Genomic DNA, 23,061 nt, shown 5'->3' with positions numbered 1-23,061 from the left:
ATGCTTTCATGTTCTTATTAAATATCAATTTAATCAATTCTTATCACATTCTATTATTACTTTTTTACTATTCTATCATTAAAAAATGACAATGATTTAAAAGAATATAGTTAGAATTAATTTCAAACTCTTTTTTGATATTTGTTTATGAAGAAAAAAATTAATTCTACTATATCAATGCAAAAAATTACGCTTTTGTTGTGTAGGAAGAATGATTTTATTGTGAAACATACCCATTTATGATATAACAATCAATAGTTAGCATTTCATTTAACCGATTATTTTTTAAATGGCTATTTTTTTAGATAAGAGATCCCCTACTCTATCACATTTTTCAAGAATATTTTAAAAAAATAAAAAAAAGTGTTCAATGTTAAAAAATAATAATGTTTTTATAGTGATATATGTATATATATTATATGTATTTTATACACATTTAAATTTTAAAAAAGGAAGTTTTTTTCTTGAAATAAAAAGTTACGTATTAAATAATGACAAATTAATTTGTACAGTAGGAGATTGAATTTTTTTAGGCATTAATAATGATTGATCAAGGCTTTGATGATATTTGATTGCATAAAGATTGATTTCAATTTTTATGACCATGCTTTGATGTTCTTATTAAATATCAATTTAATCAATTCTTATCACATTATTCTATTACTTTTTTACTATTCTATTTAGGGATGACAATTGGACCCAGGCCTGATGGACACCCGCAAAAAATACCCACAATGGGTAGGTAAAACCCCGCTTTTATGGGTATGGGCTTGGGTCCGGGTAATTACCCGCAAATTTAGATGGGTATGGGTGCAGGTAAGGACACTATACTACCCAGACCCGCAACCCGCATATACATATTTATATAATATAATAAATATTTTTATTTATTTTTGGTGTACAATTACTTAATTTATTTAGCTATTTAAGCATAAACGCTCACGGGCTAAAAATTTATGATTTAAATCAATTTGATGTTTATTTTAGCATGCACTTTTTTATATGTATTTTGAATGTTTTTATTTTGATTTTCGAGGAATATTTTGGATGATTTTTTATTTGGCTAAATACTACGATTTCTACTATTTTATGTGTTGCTTTAAAAACAATTGTATCATAGTTTTATTTCAATTGTGATGTTTTTTATTGTCATTTTATAATTAAAGTGTGGGTAATGGGTACAGGTATGGGCACTCAGGTGCCCATAGGGTATGGGGAAGGGTACTAAAGTTGTTACCCACGAGGGTACGGGCTCGGGTACGGGCATTTTTTACAAACATGGGCATGAGGAAGGGTACTATAGTACCCTACCCATTGGGTACCCATTGCCATAACAATGACTATATTTTTAAAAGTTATAGTTAGAATTAATTTCAAGCTCTTTTTTGATATTTTTTTATGAAGGAAAAAAATAATTCTACAATATCAATACAAAAAATTGTGTCTTTATTGTGTAGGAAGAGTGATTTTATTGTGAAACATACCCATTTACGATCCACTTGTGTTGTAATTCTAAAAAGAGTTACACTTTTTTTCCGAAAATGGTCATGTTGATAAAGTTTGGTAAAACTTTTGGCTTAGAAAATTGGCATCCAAACTTCATTGTTATAATTTTCAGTTAGTAGGTGAATGAACTTGACTGACTCAAACAATGCCTAATAATGCATAGTCGATGGTATTTGGTTTTTTAGACATTGATAGGATAATGATCTTAATTCATTTGATTTGATTTGATCTTTATATATGTTCTTTTTTTCTTAATTTTGTTATGTTCTGCATTTTTTTTACAAGAATGTTATGTTCCACATAATATTAATCATTCTATAACAGTATATTATTGTTGGAGTTATTTTGGAATAAATATATAAATCAACGATTCAGATTCTATTTTCATAAAACATTATCATTAATTATCGTAAAAGAAATCAATACATGAATAATATAACATGCACATGTTCCAATTCCGTCGTTTCTAAATATGAATCAACTATTAATGTAAAAAAAATTATCAATCAATGTGTTTGACTTCTATTGCTTGGAATGGAAATCTTATATATCAAATAAAATGTATAATTAAATTAAAGGAATGATTAAATGACAATAAAAATTCACGAATGAATTTATATGAAAAATAACCGTTCAAATCAGACTTAACAAAAAGATACAAATAAGAATATGTACATTTTGCATATCCTTTTAGTTAGTAATCTCAACAATAGTGCACCAAAGATCATATGCAAATCTTCTCCCATTTTCATTTTCTCTAAGATAAAAAAAAAAAAACGATGTTACCCCTTTAATTGTTTCTTACATAGGTACCATTTCATACCTTAATATATATTTATATATGTGAAGTAAAAATATTTATTAGAAATGGTAATGTTCACATTTGGATTGGATTCATATTAGACGCACCAAAATATAAAAGTTTTTTAGTAGTTTATTTTAAAATTTATTTTTTGGTATATGCAAATTTCACAATGGTAAATCTTTGTAGTAAACATTTGTCTTGCAAAAATTATAAAGTAAAATGGCATGTTTATTTTTTTAATGATCATTAATTGCTCAAGGATGTATGCATCACGTATGCATATGTTTTTTTTTACATCAAGATTTTTTTTTCTTTTAAAAAGTTCTATTTCTTTTGTCAAATAAAAAAAACCACCGTATAGTGTAGATGTCTTAACTCAACTGGCAAAAATGTTGAAATCGTTAGGCGATAATGTGACATGGTTTAAACTTTGACTCCTCCAAATACGTGTTTGAGTTTCTAATGACTATTGTCATTTCATCTATCTAAAAAAACACGGTGTATTCTTTAAATGAGATTATTCCATAATTATATGCCTTCATTTTATTATGAAAGTTTCTGACAAATTTTTTGTCTATTTTATTTTTGGAGGGAAAAAAAGGAAGAGTTTATTATTTTATTTTTTTGGTTACTTTTTTTTCCTTGACGCCGAAGAGTTTATTATTTAATTTGTCTGTTTCAATGCTACTTGGAATTTTTATCTATTCAATCTATTTTAAAATTTACTCATATGCTTTAAATGGTCAATGTAACGGAGGGAGTATTTGTATTAGTCAAAAGACACATGAGCCTTCAAAAAAATATTTGTTGCTAAAAAAAAATGAGCCTTCAAAAAAAGAATCATAGTTGCTCGATAAAGTAGGTTTTAAGTTTTAACGGTCCATGATTTTTGCCTCCATCTCATGTTAATTTGTTGGTTAAAGACATTTATTTTAAATCATTTTAATTGATGAAAAACTCCAATCAACAAACAATCAATGATAAGATGATCAATAATTTTAATGAGTCTTTCAATTTTAAAATCTCAGCATTTATTTCTTTTATTGCATTCTCAAGTATTTCTATACTGCATAACAAAATTTTTGCAAATTTTTTTTTTTTAAATATTGTAACTAATTTACTACCATCCATCAATTATTCCTTTAATTTGTTAATCAACTTATTAAAATATGGTGGTGCAATGTGGATTAACAATATCGGTTTGTAATTTTCCACTATAAATAAGGTTTGAGTTTTGCACAAATCAATGAACATCGCATTTGTTTTCTATTTTGCACTCGCCGATCCATAAAACTCATTACTTTGTATTGTTACAAAATTTTGTTCTTTGGAATAGCAACAAAAATACCCCTAAGCAAGAATTAATTTATTATTTTACTTACATGGGAGGAATTTCGCTGATGTATAAGAATTTATTCCAATCAATCTTCACTCAGTGAGGCAAAGTTTAACTCCATTGCGATCTTAAAGTTCTATGTGTATTGAATAATACTTTTTGTAATAGGTAAGCATACTTTAGTTTATGTATATCACTTTGTTTTTAGATTTTGGATGACATGCTCTAGATGGTTAGTGTAACTGTTGGCTTTAAGGTCTGATGAGTACATTATAGAGAATCACGGGATATAACTACGTTGTAGCCATGAATTTGTGTTACAAATGATATTGTCTTGCACATTAGCCATGAGTTGACCCTTTTTAATTTTTCATCAAATATGTATTAGTCTACTTGAAGTCATAAATTAGTAATTTGGTATAATTTAATTTTTCAATTATAACTGGGATCAACCAAAAACCGGACATATTTAAATTGCATGAAATTGAATCAGATCAGATTTTTTTAAATGAAGCATCTTAACCGAACTGAACTGTCAGTATTTCAAATTTTAGATCAAATAAGTGTTTTCCTTATAATTGAATGAAACCACAAGACCAATATATATAAGTAAACTTCTCATCGGTATGAATGTATGATCAATGTAATAATTTACCAGATGAACATTTTCTTGAAATCAACTTAGCTGGTGAACTTAAAATAATAACAACAAAAAGGGAGCCAAATTCCTGTTTTACATGCTAGATAAAGCAGAGTAGTTAAGTCGTAATAACATTTCTTTTTATTATTTTTTTGACAGGTTTAATAGCATTTCTTAAACTTTTCCTTATCACTAAATTGTTTGTTGATAAACTTAATTTTTATTTGACTCAAGCGTTTCTCTAAATTAAAAACTACCATGTTGCTATAATTTTTTTTATCACATTATAGATTGAAAGTTTTTGCCACTGTTTAACAATTACTATTCTCCGTCAAGGAATTTGTAGAGCACACAATATAGATATTTCCTTTCAATCGAATTTTCTCAATCGAAATGGCGAATTCATGACCACAAGTCAAGTCTGTCGTTCATTTCACTTTTGTGCTATTGTTTTTCCTTTTTTGACAGACAAATATTAGTTGTTAGTAAATTGCTAGAGCAAAGGGCAAAAGGATAATTCTCGGGGATCAAACATGAAACCTCTGACTTAAACCTCCTCCAACGTCCCTTAGCTCGCCTTAGTGTTGTTAATGGATTCTGCAACCAAACTTTGATCACTCACAATAATTAAAGATTCATTTATGTCTTGATAATAATAAAAAAATGTATAATTACTTCAATGAAAATAATAAGTAAAAAAGAGGACAATTATACCAAAATATGAAAAATCCGAAGACAGAGATAGAGACTAAATTTTCAAATTTTTTTTTTTGAACTAAAAGATTCCTTTTTTTTTCTTAGCAACTAATTGGGTCTCAGTTTTTATACGAAACTAAAATTTGTGCTGACTTAAAATTCAAATGTGCCCTCATTCACTACATTAACCCTAAATGCAAATTTTACAATATCATATTTCTAATCAATTATCATTATTAATTATTTAATATAAATGTATACTACCAATTAACCGTCCATCATTGTGTTCATAACAAAAACAATGACAATCAAATGATTTCAATACAAAGATATTCATCTGCCTTTCCAATTTGAAACCTTAACTATTGGTTCCTTTATTTGCATTCTCACATATCTCATCCATTGCAGACCAAAATTTGTGCCTTTTTTTTTAATACATATGTGACTCACGTATCAAATTATTCTCATGTTTTATCAATCATAAAAATGTTTAATAAACATGCATTTTGTCAACTGAGCATAACACTTTCATGTCTTTCAATAATTAGTTTCCACCAAAGACCAAAAAATTAAATTTAATATAAAAATTAAACATTTGACATCCTAAAACTAATGAAACAGATCATCATAATATTTAAAGTTATATATGAGTCTACAATGAGTTGGATAATGACATTAGGCTAAGAGCAACCACACAATTGTGATTGAAATCACATCATCATCCAAATCCTTAAGCCACTAGGTGTATTGGTCATCTTACTTATATGTGTCTAAACATCTACTTTGACATCCAATGTAGAACTTTAAGTCACAATCGACACATAAACATATATCCTTTAAGTGTGAGACTTTATACATATGTGATCTGTTGACATTCAAATAAGTTTAAAAGGAGACACAACATGGTTAAAAAGATGGATTGATGGTGTTTTCATAGAGGGAAATTTATGTTCCTATCTTTCATGAAATGAGAAAAAAAAGAATATGAAAAAGAAATTTGAACATGAAAGAAATGATAGATGAAAAAAAATAGTGTGTTTTGTCCATGGAAGTATTGGAAATAAAGTAAATTACTGATAATTTTATGGGTTAGTTAAAAGAGTTGGAGATTTAAGACTAAATAAACTCTGTTAAAAAAAAACTCGGTTAAAAAAAAAGGCACATCATTTTAAAATGTCTTATAATCACGTACTTTTTCTACTCATCATAACACATATGCATTCTTCCATTCGGTGATTCAACCAAAGATCAAAATGTAAAGGTAATTTATGATATTGGTTGGATAAAAAAAAAGCGTGAAAGCAAACGACATCCAAAAACTTATATTTGATATAAAAAATTAAGCAAATTAAAATTCAAAAACTAAAAAAACATTTCATCGTAATGTTCGGAGTTTTGAGGGAGCCTACAATGGGTTGGACCATCACATGGGACTAAGAGAAACCCTACAAGTGAGATTAAGATCACATTTTTGCCTAAAATCTTAAGACATTAGGTATATTTTTCGTCTCGCTTATATGTTACTCAATATGTACTATTGCAGCCAATGTAGAAGTTTAACTCACAAATGACACATAAACATCCCTCCCTTGAATGCGAGACTTCATATGTTTGTGTTATAGTGAGATAGCCACATAAGTTCAGAGGCACATGATAAAAAAATATCGGTTGGCAGCGATTTCAAAGAGGGTTGTTTGTTTCATTCTTTCACGATAAGAGATAAAGTAAATTAGAAAAGGAAAAAAGATGAAAAATGAATTTGAACATGAGAGAAATGATAAGAGAAAAAAAATAAGGAGTGTGTTTTATCCGTAAGAGTCATTAAAAAAGTGCCACTCAAAATATCTAATAAGCATGTATTTTGTCAATACGTCATAACACATCTACATTTTTTCATTGTAAGATCCCACGAAATACCAAAAGTGAAGGAATTTGAAATGATAGAGAGGTTGAATACATTTTTTTGCATGGAAACGAACAACATTCAAAACAAATTTTTTAGACAAAAAATCAAACAAATAAACCCAAAAACTAACAAAACAAATCATCATGCTGTTCAAACTTCCGTGGGAGCCTACATCAGTTTGTATTATCACATTAGACTAAGAGAAGTCACACAAGTGAGATTCACATCACATCTTCTTTCAAAGACTTAAGACATTATGTATATGAGTAATATTACATATATGTTGCTCACATCTACTCTTGCTTACAATGTGGAATTTTAACTCACACTTGACACATTAACATGTCTCTATTAAGTGTCAGTAACTCCGTGTTTGTGATCCACTACCAAGAATCACTCTCGGTCCTCCACAATATTGAACCGGGATGTGATACCACCGTTGGAATTCTGGAAGAGCATACACTGGTGTAGATCGACAATTTGGAGAAAGAGCAACCACACAAGTGAAAATGATATCACCACATCTTTATCCAAAACTTTAAGACTTACATATAAGATTTTTGTTAACCGACACTTGATACATGACAACATTATCTCCCTCAAATATGATGAAATTTTAGCCCGTGCTTGGCACGGGTGTCCATACTAGTAGTATTCCAAAGAATTACTGAATAACAATCCTAGCCCATTGTAAAAAAATCAAACATGCATCCTTAAGAAAAAAATTATCTTCAATAAATATGAGTTAAATATAACGTACCAAAAGATAAAGTCTATATAAAATAAAATAGTATATGAATGAAAGATGAAAATGTCGTAACATTTATCGTATTTCTTTTTTACAGAACTTTAACGTTTAACGTTTCAGTTTTGAAAAGGGAAAGATTTAGCATTTTTTATATTTAAAATAAGTGAAATTTTAAAAATGGAAAATATCTAATATTTTTTTTTGGAACAATAATATTAAATTTGTATATAATTACTATTGTTTTTACAATTTTATCCTTAATAGAGAGTTAATTTATGTTTTCAACATAATATTTATTGTTGATTGAAGAAAAAGATGCAAAATAAATAAGGGACGTTGGTAAAGAAATAATTAATGTACTTGGAAATACCAAATGTGTCTTGTAAAAAGGGACGATTTTTTTTCTCAAAAGGGTCTTATAATTAGAGACGGAGGTAGTATATGATATTTGATTTTTTTTTTTAGGGAAGTATATGATATTTAATATCGATGGACTGCAAATCAATTTTGTAAAAAAATTGTGAAATAACTGTTATTCATTTTTTTTAACGACGACAAAGGAAAGTAGCCACAACGAATGGCATGGAAAAAAAAACTGTCTTAGTAAATCATTCTTAATTTCTTATAAAAATTAAACTTTTCCTCTAAAAAAAATATTTTTATTTTTTCCCAAAAGGAATTAGTCAAATTTTGACAGAATCAAGAATCAGTTGAATCAATCACAAACTACAGACACCTGTTATAGAATCGGTTGAATCAATAATATGCGTATGGATATTGTACCTAAACAATAATGAACACAACAATAAAAAACTAATGGTTTCTGTCATGAAAAAAATCAATCCCAAACTAATGGTGTTTGCTTGCTTTTCATAATTAAAAATCACCAAATAACACAAAAGAGGAATCCATGGATCCAAAAAAGATCCAAAGAAAATAGGTGATTATCATGAGACACGACATGGAAAGAAACTAAAAAAACAATGCAAACAAAAACATTCAGACCCTCGTTAACCGAGTTAATGAAAGAGATTACTAAAAAAAAAAGTATAAGAGTTGGCGAGGCTGCTACAGAATATCTGATCAATTTAATAATAACATGTACATTATATAGTAGTAAATTTTGGTTTGATATTTGAAATTACGGATTGGAAGGGAAAATGAACAATTTGCATCTGAGAACTGTATGTATTTGTTTTAAATGCCAGAGTTGAAAATGAATGGCTTTATTTTGCATTTATTTGATTTGATATCAAATTAATTTGATGTTTCCTTTGACTTTGCTTAATTTTAGGTGATTTCATATTATAAATGGATTATTGCTAGGGCCGTGCATTTAAACAAATTTGATGTTTAGTTGAGGTTGTGCATCCAACCGTTTTGATTTGCTTCATGTGTAAGAACAACATAGAAAATGCATTAATTAGAAAAATATTAATTGCATATTATGCTATAAAATTGCCATGTGTACTTTAGAATAGAAGGGGTTTGAATTGTTTATATTGTAGATGTAGATTTTTTTTATTAATTTTCAATATTCGTAACAAAATACATATAAGTACCAAACAAACAATATAATAATTATTCCTTAAAAAAACAATATAATAATTATAAGATTTTTTATACTTACACTTAACGAACATTCAATTACACTCTATTTAGATAAAAATACCCTTGGTTAACATTCAATTACACTCTATTTAGATAAAAATACCCTTGGTTATTTTTCAACATTCAATTACACTCTATTTAGATAAAAATACCCTTGGTTAACATTCAAATAATTTTGTCATGTTTTATAGTATTAATAAATTACAAATTTAATTTTTTAATTAAATTTAATTAAAATAGAAACAATCTACAACAATAGAAAAAATATTTTACCGTATAAATTTTTTTTAAAACAGAAACAATATTAGAAATATTAGAATTTATAAAAAAACATATAAAAAATAGTTTGTGTTATTTTTTATTACAATTTTATCCTTCACTTACCATTGTATCATTTCTCACCTATAAAAATAGAAAGATGGTCATGATAGTATTAGTCTTTCTTTAAAAAAACAAGTGTCAGTCTTGACCATAGTTAATATTAATAAAAAAAAATCACAATTTATAATCCAAATATAAAAAACCAATCAAAATCAAACCATATTAAAATAAGATAGAATTGAATTTTTTAATTAATCATTTAAAACTAAATATAACCGTCCTGTGAGCATAGCTCAGTTGGTAAGACAATGCATTATTATATGCAGGGGCCGGGGTTCGAACCCCGAACACCCTACTTATTCACCTTATAAGGGGAATTCCAGCCACTAAGCTACCTGATTAAAAAAAAAACTAAATATAACCATTTATTATAAAATTATATTTAAATCAGATTAATTTTTAACTCAAAACCGATCCAATCTGCATCCACATAAAATAGAAACAAACACTCCTTAAGGAAAAAAAAAAAAAAACTTAAACGCAAAACTTACAAATAAAAAGAGAAAAACTTAAACGCAAAACAGTGTTGCATTTGTACCCTAATCTTACCCGAGTGCGTTGCGGCTGCGTGTCTAACCAAAAGCTATACTCACACCCACACCCTCGTTCATACCCTCGCTCACATTCTCTCTTTTTAACCCTCTCTCTCGCTATTGCTTTTGCGGCGGAGCCTCTTCATCTCGCCGGTGACCGAACCTAGATTCAATCACTCTCACCAAAATGACGGAAGATCGGAAAGCGCCGAAGCTTCCCGTTGAAGGAAAGCGCAACGTCCTCATCACTAGCGCTCTCCCCTATGTCAACAACGTTCCTCATCTCGGCAACATCATTGGATGTAATTACTCTTTCTCTTTCACTCGCACATTGAATTCGTTAATCTATTTCTTCGATTCAATTATTATTTCGTTAATTTCTCGTGTTCATAGTTTCGAAATTCACGTGTATTGGTTTGATTTTACAATCAGGTGTGTTGAGTGCGGATGTATTTGCTCGATATTGTCGTCTTAGGGGTTACAATGCGATTTACATCTGCGGTACCGATGAGTATGGGACTGCAACGGAGACTAAAGCATTGGAAGAGAATTGTTCTCCCAAAGAGATTTGTGACAAGTATTCATTCATTTATTTATCTAATTTTTGAAGTTATCGTGTTTTCGCTGTTTATTTTGTTATGTTTATCGGCTCTATGCATTGGTGATGTAACAATGTTGTTTCACTAGACCCTAATTTTAACCAGTCAGAAGGCTCCAATTGTTGCAAGCCTATATTTCATGATGTGTACGTTTTTATGTTGGCATGACATTGATGTGGACTAGAGTTGTTAAGGGTCTGATTAGTTTCTATTTTCATTTCTGAAATTTGTAATTGTTTTAGAGCCTGTTTGGATTGACTTATTTGAGTTTATTTACTGACATGAGTTTTGTGAGACTGTTTAGGAGAATAGCTTATGAAAATAGCTTATGTCATTTTTTCATAAGTTTTTTTAGCTTATTTTCACTAATTCTCCAAGACTGCTTATGAAAACAGTTTATAGCATATACAAAACAACTTAACATTATTTTATCTTCTGCTCTACACATAACTTACGTAAGCTTGCTTATACATTTGTTCTTTATCATGATAAGTGCTTATTTTATAAGCTTCAAATAAGAGGTTGATCCAAACAGTGCCTACTTTTACTTGTCAATAAGGAGAAAAGAGACCGTCTAAGTTAACAATTGTCTTATATTTCTGAAAACAATGAAAATGTTGAAAGAACTATTCTCTCTATGTTCCAAAAATGCATCATCTATAGTTAGTATTTTATCTTCTCTTTATCACAATGATTCACTTTAAAAGTCTCTCATCTTCTTATTAGCAAGTTAAAATGAAAGCATATTATAAAAAATGAAAGTCTAAAATGTTTCTCACAAAGTAAACAGCCCCTAATATGAGATGTTTCCATTTCTTGTAGCTCAGTGTTTTTGATCCAAGGATATTATTACACCTGTTTGGCACTGGGTTATTCCTTGAGAAGAATTTGTTTGATGATATTTTCTATGTGTGTTTGTAGATACCATGCTATTCACAAGGAGGTCTACGATTGGTTCAATATAAGCTTTGATGAATTTGGACGCACTTCTTCCCCTGAGCAAACTGAAGTGTGCCAAGCAATTTTCAAAAAAGTACACGAAAATAATTGGCTCTCTGAGGACACATTACAGCAGGTGTTCACTTGTCTTTTGTTTATCTTGACGAAGTGCATTTAAATATTTTATCGGTTATTGTTGGCATTGTGCTCTCCAATTTAATTGAAAATTTGAGTTGTTTCATGCATGAAGTGTTTTGGAAAGGTCTTTATGCTTTGCTTAGACGTGTTTAAAATTTCAGCTTTACTGCGATACATGCAAAAGGTTCTTAGCCGATCGACTTGTGGAGGGTACCTGCCCAATTCCAGGGTGTGAGTATGATTCTGCCAGAGGGGATCAGTGTGAGAACTGTGGCAACCTTCTAAATCCGACAGAATTGAAGATTCCCAAGTGCAAGGTAGTAAACTCCCCTTCCCTAAATTCTTGCTTTATTACTTAACTAACTGCATTATTCAGATCCCTGGAAGCATTTGTGTGCCGTATGTGTGATTGTTTTGGATGAACTTAGGCTATGTTTGGAAGTTATGAGAGTAGGGAGGGATCAAAGGACTTTGGAGGAGAGGGGAGTAGGTCCTAATTTGGAGGAGGGCTTTGGAGGTGTTTTAAAAATCTCCAAACTCATCCACTCATTTTTAAAAAGTTCTGATATATTTTTGGGGTAGGCTCACCAAAAATCTCCAAGGGCTAGGTCTATATATTTTTGGAATTTAAAAAAATTGGAAAAATACTCATTTTAGAAACATTATAGTTTGCTTAATTTTAAAAAGAAAAATAAGCCTCCCCTACCCTCTAAAACCCCCTTCCCACCTATTAGTTGCTTTGAATTTCATTATACTCTCTGTTCCTTGCAATTTTGTTTTCCCTTTTCATTGTTCTTTGAGTTTCATTGTACTCTCTTCCCACATATTACCTTTGTTGAAATATTTTGTTGCTTTGAGTTTCATGTTGCTCTTTACTACTTGCATTTTTTATTATTTTAAAGGATAAGTTTTATTTGAAAAATGCAAATTTAAATAAAAACCAATAATTATTTTAATATTATTTAAGCAAAAATTTATATCAAATTTATAGTAAAATATACAGAATATACATGATTCGATATATATTTAATTAATTTATTTACTTTATATATAAGATAAGAAGATGAAGATTTAATCACATTTTGTGAAGTAGACATTTTTTTTTTGACAAGTTTTGTGAAGTAGACATGTTTGTTTACTTTTCATATTCAAGTACAATTCTATAGTTGTTTGGAAGTCTACAGAGGTTTTAAGGCGACATGTTTTGGCATATGTAACAGGTTTGTCGAAATAGTCCTCGTATTTGTGATACGGACCACTTATTTCTTGAGCTCCCTCTTTTGGAAGATAAGTTGCAAAAATACATCAATGAGATGTCTGTGGTGGGATCATGGAGTCAGAATGCTATTCAAACAACAAATTCATGGTTCAAAATGGGATTAAAAAAACGTTGCATTACCAGAGATCTGAAGTGGGGGGTTCCTGTTCCACATGAAAAATACAGTGACAAGGTAAGTTTTCCCTTTGGGTCTTTCAAAATGTCGGTTGTTTTTCATTCACCAATTTTAAACTATATTCTTTAAATTGGAAGGTGTTCTATGTTTGGTTTGATGCTCCGATTGGATATATATCAATCACGGCAGGCTACACACGTGATTGGGAGAAATGGTGGAAAAACCCTGAGAATGTGGAGTTGTTTCAGTTTATGGGAAAGGATAATGTGCCATTCCATACTGTAAGTCATTATCTTATTTTATATGCTGTTATGTTCTTGAATGTTGTTTGTGATTGCACATATCAATATCTTATTTTCTATCATTTACTTCATTGAATAGTGATTCTCTGGCTGAGTTAAAAAATTCAGATGTTGTTTTCAGTTTGTTTTTTGAAACAATTTTATGACCCAGTTCTGTAGTCAGACACCAAAATTGCATCCATTAGCAGATTTTATGTTGCTATTGTATTTTGGAGGTTAAAACCCCATTTAACCCCATTTTCTTACTTTTTCTACATAAATATTTTGATAATTGCGTCGTTGTTGCATCATGGAGGTTAAAGTTAAAACAACATTTTGCAACCATTTTCTGACTTTTCCTGCCTAATTTATTTATATTTTTATCATTTCACTGACATATTTGGCTTCAGAAAGTTCAAAACATTTCTCCATTTATTTATATCATAATTCATGTTTAAAACAAGTTTTTGTTCATCTTGTACACCGTCATGAGCTCAAGCCCAATGATTGCACACAGTACTTCCAGTTGTTCTGTATCGTCCATTACAGTGTTTTCCACCATTACCGATCAGCGGTTTCCAGTTGTTCAATATCGTCCATGCACTTTATTTCTAATGTGCTAATAACCTCTTCGTTCACTCCCCTATATTGCAGCATGCAACTCTTATTATTTTCTTCTTTTTCTCACCTATTGTACTGTATTTTTCAATTATGTGCTCATAACCTTTCCGTTCACTCAAGTTTTCATTGTTCTGTATTTTTCAAGCATGGCTTATTAATTTGTAACATGTCTTCAATTTTTGTTATTTTTATTTTTTGTGTTTCTGTGTGTAGTTTATTATTCATTATTTATTTTGAATCTTTAATCTTTGAGATAACGGCCATCATGTTATAGTATTTGCGCATGACTCTTTGCAGCTATCCGGGATTGATAACTATGGTTCTGTAATATTTTGTACTGTATATTTTATGCATTGTTGATTTTCAATTTTTTGGACTACATCACTACAATAGTATACTCTCACCATCCTATCTACTCCCTCCGGTCTCAAATGTAAGAAACTTTTCACTTTTTAGATTCATTCAATAAATGATGTATGTGGTCTTTATTATAGACCACATACATCATTTATTGAATGAACCAAAAAAGTGAAAAGTTTCTTACATTTGAGACCGGAGGGAGTATTTCTTTATTCTTTTTTCTCTTTTTTGTATGCAATTGGGTTCTGCCACTATACCAGCCAGTTTCTTAGCATGCTACCTTCCTCAGCCACTGTTGCATTTTATTTCATTACCACAACCATTCTACTCTGTCAAATTGCTGTCAACAATTGTGAAGTTATCATGCTGTTTATTTTGCTGCAGCCTTTGTTATTGTTTAGAGTCCAATATTGGATAGTGGAATGGCCTTAATACTAGTTATATGTGGGTCAAACCTCATTTTACAACCCGGTTTTGTAGGGTTGAGTTATGCCAACTGAAATTTTAGAATGATATCAAAGAGTTGTGTAAGGTCCATTGTGGGTTAGAAACTTGTGATAACAAATTTGACATGATCTCCACTCTAAACAGCCAAATATTTTGATTACTATAAAATATTGAACTCTGTTATAAATGTTCAACAACGCTGGCATTATACTCGGTGTTTCATCTTTTAGAATTTCGGTTGGGTCTTTTTCTTCTGAACATCAAACAATTGATTTATAAATAATAGGTGAAGACAAGTACAGGGGTACTAAATCAACACAAAATAAACTTTTAAGGTGAGAGATAGCCCTCACTTATATCACATTTTCAGGCTATATCACACTCAACGTGGGATTCTTAACATTTTATTTGTGTCAAATTGAAACCGTGGAAGTTTATTTACTTAGGAAGCTTTTCCTGCTTGTCATGTTAAATGTCTGTATTAGCTGTTTTGAGCAGCTTAGATATAATTATTTCCCCTGGAAAAAAGCTTTCCCAAATAAACACAAGTATGCTGTAAATCCTGATCAACAGGTGTTCATCCCATGCCCTGGCTTCTAATTACTGAGTTTGACACCTTTTGCTTTGCCATTATGTCATGCCAATGGATCTCTTCAGTGTTAGGAATCTTGGTGTAGCAGCTATTTGCTCAGTGAAGTTTTATTAAAACAAAAGCAACTAGAACTAGCTTTTCGATTCTTAATAAAGTGGAAAATGATGGAATTTATTCTTCAGGTAATGTTTCCATCTACTCTACTTGGAACTGGTCAAAATTGGACTTTAATGAAGACTATCAGTGTCACCGAATACCTGAATTATGAAGCAGGTTAGTAATACATTTGACAGTGATTTACTCCCTCCCTCCGTCCCTATATATAAACACCCTTTGCCTCTAATAAAAGGGTGTTTATATATAAACACCCTTTGCCTCTAATAAAAGGGTGTTTATATATAGGGACGGAGGGAGTATATGTGAACGAAAAGGTTTGAAATCTGTAATGTGTGAAATGCTTAAAGGTTTGCTTTGTTTCGGAAAACAATTTCTCTTTTCATTTCTTATATTCACTTATTAACTTCTCTTTTCATTTCTTATATTCACTTATTAACTTCAAAACTGCATTTTTTCCCCCTGATATTTCACTATTAACTTTAAAACTGCCTTTTTTCTTTTATAACAAAAATCACCATCTTGTTTTCACTTTTTTCATGTTTTCAAAGACTTGCATAAGAGACATGTTAAAACAACTTTTTTTTATCCGCACTAATTTCTATAGAAATATTGGAAAATAGGACAAAGTGAAAACAATGCCGCTGTTTTGTAATAGAAAATGACAACAGTTGTTTTCAGAAACCAAACGTGCCCAACATTCAATAAATGGTAATGCTTGTCATTTGACAATTTCAAATGTTACTTAAATGATTTCTAGGGAAGTTTTCGAAGAGTAAAGGCGTCGGGGTATTTGGTAATGATGCAAAAGATACTAATATTCCGGTTGAAGTATGGAGATATTACTTGCTAACAAATAGGCCTGAGGTAATTCTATTTAGAACATATGATTTAAATTTGTCTTGAAACATTAAAATGTTATATTTTCTCTCCCTCTATTGAGTACATTGAATGTGATATGCATTTGTAGGTATCAGATACACTTTTTACATGGTCTGACTTGCAAGCAAAATTAAATACCGAGCTTCTGAATAACTTGGGAAACTTTGTCAACCGAGTTTTGAGTTTTATTGCCAAACCTGCAGGTTGGTTTAGCTCTTTGGTAATTTTTCTCTTGAAATATCTGCTGATTAGATGCTAGTTGCTACAAATGATTAGGAATTACATACATGATGACTGTGAGTATCTTGGACCTATTGATTAACAATTGTCCTGTATGGGAAGTCAGAAGATTTATATCTCTTCCTTTCTTCATTATTACCTGTATTTATTAAAGTTTCTTTTATTGCTGCTTCTTGTCATTCTATTTACATACTAACTTTGTCTTGTAAAGGTCAAGGATATGATTCCATTATTCCCACTGTTCCTGATGATGTAAGTGGCGACTCCCATGATCCAACCAAAAAATTTGCCAACAAAGTTGCTGCATATATGGAGCAATACATAGAGTCAATGGAGAAGGTAGCTAATCCCTATTTTGAAATAACATGGCACTGTAGGACATGTTTGACTGTGTTTTTTTTTTTCCTTCTTAAAATTGAAATCTGTTTTATTAAACAAATTTGAAAATTTGCTTTCATAACAAAACAGAAAGAAAAATATCTGGTAATGTTGGTTTAAAAACAGATAGAACATTATGCTCTAATTTGGTCCATGTAGCCGATGCAACTTAGTGGGATAAGGCTTGTTGTTGTTGTTGGTTTGAAAACAATTTAAATGTTGAGAAAAAAAAAAAGCTTGTGGTAAATTTGTTGAGATAATGTTTTAGAAAGTGGAGCGTTCTTGCTGATGATGGTGGTGGCGGCATGGCAGCAAAGGGTTCTAGATGACAGTGACAGTGGAGGGTGTCAAACTGCAAGGGTGAAAGATGCCGAGCAGTGGAGGTTATTAGGCTGCGACAGTGATATAGGGTCTTATTTTCAGCAGCAATGGTGAAAGTTTAGGATTGCCATGACAATGGTGGGAGGGACTGGCTTCCACGGGTTGAGGTTGTCAGCAAGGATAATGGAGGTGGTAATGACAATGGTGGAGGGTGGCAGTGAATAGTGTCAGGTGGCGGCTTTCGTGTGGAAGTGAGTGGCAACAAACATTAAAAAATGAGAAGAAAAAAACTAACAACACTAGGCTGGTCATATTTTTTGTTCAAAAAGATAGAAAACAATAATAAGTTGTCTGCTTGAATAAATTTTTTTATAACAAAATTTGTATAAACTGCAATTAAACAAGCTTGTAATCGACCAGAATGCACTTGTTTACTTTGAATATGTGTATTACTACAGTCTGATATTATTTCTTTTTGCAAAACTGTAAAGGTTAAACTAAAGCAAGGATTGAAAATTGCAATGAGCATATCTGGTGAGGGGAATGCATATTTGCAGGTAACTTTGGAATTGCTACGTTCCCTATTTTTGGCCCTTCCCCCGAATTTTTATACTATTGATGCTGATGTTAAATGGCGGTGTAACTTGTGCAATAAACTTTGTAGGAAACTGAGTTTTGGCGTCTTTACAAGCAAAACCAATCTCTCTGCTCCCTTGTTATGAAAACTGCTGCCGGGATTGTGTATCTTCTTGCTTGTTTGTTGGAACCTTTTATGCCATCTTTCAGTCTTGAGGTAATATAACTTCCATACATATTTGTATTCCTGTTTTGTTGGTATTTTGATTACTTATTCTGTTAAGATATAGAAAATGGAGGATTTTGTTATGAGTTGAGGAGTTGGGCAGGGAAATTGTTAGTTAATGAGGGGAGGTTTTGGAGTTAGAGAGGGTATCATTGAGTATTTTGTAAATTCAGTGAATAGAGTAGTGACTTAATTCTACAAGGGGGAACCCTTGGAGGAGAGTTTTCTCTCCTATTCTTTCTTATTTTCTCAATTAAATTGTTCTTTCTTTTGACTTCAATTCTTGGGTTCCTATTATATTCCAAGACTTTGATCTTCTCTGTTTTCTGGCACGAAGGTATTCAAGCAACTAAATTTGTCTGTGGACACGCATCTTTCACTTTCTGATGATAAAGGAGATGTTGATAGAGTAAAAAGACCCTGGGATCTTGTAAGTGCCGGTCATAAAATTGGAACACCAAAGCCATTGTTCAGGGAGCTGGTATGTGGCAATCTTTGAAAATTACTAAAGGGATTGAAGTTGTGTTTTTGCTTTCGAGTCATTGATGTATTCAAAATCCTTTACCAGAAAGATGAAGAAGTAGAAGTCTTCAGGAAGAAGTTTGAAGGAAGTCAAGCTGACAGGGTTGTTCGTGCAGAGGCCGAAGCTGCTGAAAATGTTGCTGAGCAATTGAAGAAAACTAAAGTTTCAGGTGTTTATCGCAACCATTTCTAATTTGAGTTTATGTTTTAAATCTTCAACTAAGACAGATGATAAGGTATTATCATTATATTTTCATGAAAACATGAATATCTTGACGAAAAAAGGGAAAATGTATTTTTTTTTAACGGCTTTTTTTTGCTTCCTTAAGAATATAGCAACTGCCTTTAAGAATATCTCTCACCTCAAAGAATGTGACAACTGGCTATATTCCACAATAAGCTAAATGACACAAACGGTTGGACCTTTTATAATTCCAGTACTCCACTTTAACCGCAATGCATTGCATGTTTTTATATTATATTTTCTAATGTCTTCTATAATTGTTGTTAATATAGTAACCAATATAGGCATTTCTCGTTTGGTTAAAAGCTGATTGCTTAGTCTTTTAAGAATTTATTCATCTTCCGAAGTTCTGAGATATCAAAATCCTGGACGGTTGTTGGTATTATGGCATTGTTTTTCTTTTTTATTTCCTAAATTGCACTTTACTTGAAAAAGAAACTGTTTATAATGTCTTTTTGTTAATGTAAAATGTAGAAGTTATTGCACTCTTCATTATCTGTGTATGTTGGTAGCAAGCTTAACAGCTTTAGGCTTGATTGGTATCCATTACTTTAAATGAGAGTGGTTGGACCCTTGTTTAGACTCAAGTAAGTTCTATCAACGGATAAATGAACTTTCAAGGTTGCTTATATTGATTAGGGCTGTTGTTTGCAACAGATGGAACTGAGAAGAAAAAACCAGCAGCAAAAGCATCATCAAGTGGAGCCAAAAACAAGGCTGCTGCTGAACCAGAAATTACCATCACAAGGCTTGATATTCGAGTTGGTCTCATAAAGAAGGCTGAAAAGCATCCTGATGCAGATTCACTGTATGTTGAAGAGATTGATGTCGGTGAAGAACAGACAAGAACCGTTGTCAGTGGACTTGTCAAGTATATACCACTTGATGAAATGCAGGTTTGTGTTTGGTTCTGATGTCTACATGCTATTTTAAATTACTAGCTGTGATGCTAATGTTTTGTCTGTTGATTAATGAATACTAATTACTTTTTTCAGAATCGGAAGGTCTGTGTTCTTTGCAACCTAAAACCAGCAACCATGAGGGGCATCAAATCCCAAGCAATGGTTCTTGCTGCTTCCAATGCTGATCACACCATGGTAAGGAAGAACACAATTCATTTTCCCTTACAACTAGGGGGTTGGATCGAGCTTGTTAGCATTTTAAATTACACCATGGTGCTACTGTAGTAGTATGCCGAATGTTATGATTGTAAAGATGTAGTATGACCACGTGGGTAGTTGTTTAAGATTTAAAGGTGAAGTGTGTTTGCTTGTGGTTAGGGTTGACTGAAAGACAATTAAGATCTCTGATAGTGATAGTAAAATTTTCTTCATAGTTTTTAACGTTCCCTGTTCATCTAACAGACATTAAATAATCAATCACTGAACTTCCCCTTCCCGATTGATTACAAGTAGTTTCCCAGATTAAATTGAGCTCCATATAGGTCAGTAGGGCCCAGAATCAGGTTGCCATTTATTTTTGTAACTTCACTTGTCCAAAAATAGTGTTGATAATATCTCCCAGATTTTCCCCTAGCTTCTGAATGTGGATAATGAGATGCTTACTACGAGTGCATGTTTATTGCAATATATTGGCAGTGCATGCGCCGGGCGCACATGTGTGGTCATATCCATCACCTGCTGCTATATTATATTTGATTTTGTTTAGTTATCCTTTGGAGTGCTTTCTCTCATCGAAGTATGTGGGAAGAGTATTATGAGTACTAATCCTTTCTATTGCTGTGCACCTTTAGGTTGAGTTGGTTGAACCGCCCAGTTCTGCTCTTGTTGGAGAAAGAATCACATTCCCGGGGTATGAAGGCAATCCAGATGAACTCTTGAATCCAAAGAAGAAAGTTTGGGAGACATTGCAAGCTGATCTGCACACGAATGAGAAGCTAGAGGCATGCTACAAAGACATTCCACTGACCACATCAGCTGGCATTTGCACGGTTCCATCCATAGGCAATGGGACGATACGGTAGACAAACATCAAATATTAGTGTTCAGAGAGATGCAATTTTAAAAGGAAAAGAAAGCATATTTTAGCCCTTACAATCTGACTATCAGATTTGTCAGTTTTTCATGTTGCCATAATTGTAGAATTTACATACATTGTGTAATTTGACTTACTTTTTGCTCCCCATTCTAATCGCATATTTTAGACGAGCTGGTGCCAAGTGCCAACTTGTTACCATCTTGATTAAATTTTAATTTGAACTTCGGATTTTTCTTTGTAAGCTAGCCTATATTATTGAGTATTGACAGTTGATACCTGTGTTGTTGGGGTTACATTTTACTACGGGGGTTCCATTTAAGTTGAAAAAGCTAATTCATTTCAATACTAGAAGCCCCCTCATCTATATCTACCACCCTCCAGAACTTCTAAAAATCCTAAAATATTCCTGTAATCATTCAAGTTGAAAAAACTAAAATTACTTGGTAGTAAAATATCCAACCTATGAAAGGCAATTTTTTGGAATAATTATATTGTAAACCTTTGAAAAAAGAAACTTTTGGAATGAATTGTTTTTAGAGTTTCTGAAAGTTTTTAGATGTTCGGGATTTGCCTTTGAAACTTTTAAACATTTGGAATAATTGTTTTACAAAACTCCCGAATTGTCTTATATCAAGGGTTATCGGCTTTCAATTCTTTTACAAAACTCCCTACTTGTAAATAGAAAAATGCTAGATACAAAACTCCCTACTTGTAAATAGAAAATGCTAGATCCTGCAAAAAGAAGAGAAAAAAAAGTTTCGCAAAACATTACGATAGACAGATGCAACTGTAGCTGATCTTTTCATTTATACTTCCATTGCCCGTGTTTTCCGCTAAGTAATGCTCATAATTCATTTGGGATGAGTTTGTGATCATAGTATTCGTTGTAAATAGTACCTTTCTAATTTATTAAGATGACAAAATTGAAATAAATGATACTTGAGAATGTAGGGTATGGGTGAAGTGGTGATTAGTATATTTCATTCAGTATTAAAGAAAAAATTATAATTTTAAAGATGCCTAACTCTCAACACCTTCCTCCCCAAAAATTTATCGATTTAGATATAATCGTCAATTCATGCAACAACCTCATCCATACTTCAATCCATGTCGTAAAACCACATCCATACTTCAATCCATGTCGTAAAACCTCTCCTACTTTTTTAGACAACAACAAATACAATATTTGACCATGATGATTTGGAGGAGGAGATTTCATCACCACCATCGTCATTGCTCCTGCTCTTTCTTGGTTGTCGGCACTTTTGCATTTGTTTTGAGATTTAAAAAAAGGAAGATAGATAGATCCACTCGTAATTACTACAACTGTGTTCTCAAGTGTGTTTTAATTTCGCAAATAAGATGTGTGTCAGTTAAAAACAAGGAGTGATTATGTCCTATCACGATAAAAAATAAGATCTTGTGTCTTTTTTCCATAAAATAGTGAGTTTTTTTTCACGTTGAAAAACAAGGTTTTTGGTATTTTCAACTCGCCTTCTCTGTTTCAATCGTCTTGTCTTCAATGCAACGCCTTTTCTATTTCTCCTCCATAACACAGATATGAGGTGGTGGTAATTGTGAGGTGTAGCAAAGCTGTAAGGTTTCACAAATTGAGATTGTTGTTTATCTTAAGGGGGTCAGTATGTGAAGATAGAATTGTGGGTGCATAATTAATGGATTGATTTGTAGATCGTATGTATATTTTGTGATTTGTTATTTGCTACTCCTTGTTTCAAATTACATGTCCAATTTTTGCAATGTGCGCTATTCACTTGACTTACTTTGACCATACTTTTTAACTAATGTATAAATACAAATATTAGCATGTAAGATGTTGTTTGATTTGTCTCGACAAATATTTTCAAAATATTAAATTTTTATAATTTTTTACTTTAGATAATTAAAGATATTAACGATCAAAATTATGCATTGACATATGTGAAGTGGTTGACTTGGACATGTATTTTGAAACGGAGAGAGTACCAAAGTGCAAGCTATGGTGGAGTTTTCATTGTTGTTGCTTCTTC

The 23,061-nt window shown here is 31.4% G+C and overlaps 1 protein-coding gene across 1 annotated transcript; it reads left to right on the top strand.

The window, feature by feature from the left end:
- Nucleotides 1–10,151: 10,151 nt before the first annotated feature.
- LOC146931550 (putative methionine--tRNA ligase) lies at nucleotides 10,152–21,309 on the top strand. The gene is made up of 17 exons (XM_085703029.1): nucleotides 10,152–10,464; nucleotides 10,595–10,739; nucleotides 11,683–11,836; nucleotides 12,000–12,155; nucleotides 13,059–13,289; nucleotides 13,370–13,513; nucleotides 15,716–15,806; nucleotides 16,408–16,514; nucleotides 16,618–16,732; nucleotides 16,981–17,108; nucleotides 17,960–18,025; nucleotides 18,133–18,261; nucleotides 18,608–18,751; nucleotides 18,839–18,962; nucleotides 19,694–19,932; nucleotides 20,032–20,133; nucleotides 20,790–21,309. The coding sequence occupies exons 1-17, from the start codon at nucleotides 10,350–10,352 to the stop codon at nucleotides 21,018–21,020; spliced, it is 2,421 nt and encodes an 806-aa protein (XP_085559155.1). The 5' UTR covers nucleotides 10,152–10,349; the 3' UTR covers nucleotides 21,021–21,309.
- Nucleotides 21,310–23,061: the final 1,752 nt, after the last annotated feature.

This window comes from Medicago sativa, chromosome 4, assembly GCF_051527215.1.
Source record: "Medicago sativa cultivar Bolivia chromosome 4, Bolivia_mono, whole genome shotgun sequence".
Classification (NCBI taxonomy): Eukaryota; Viridiplantae; Streptophyta; class Magnoliopsida; order Fabales; family Fabaceae; genus Medicago; species Medicago sativa.
Note: the sequence above shows the minus strand (reverse complement) of the source record. Positions and strands in the feature narration are given on the sequence as shown.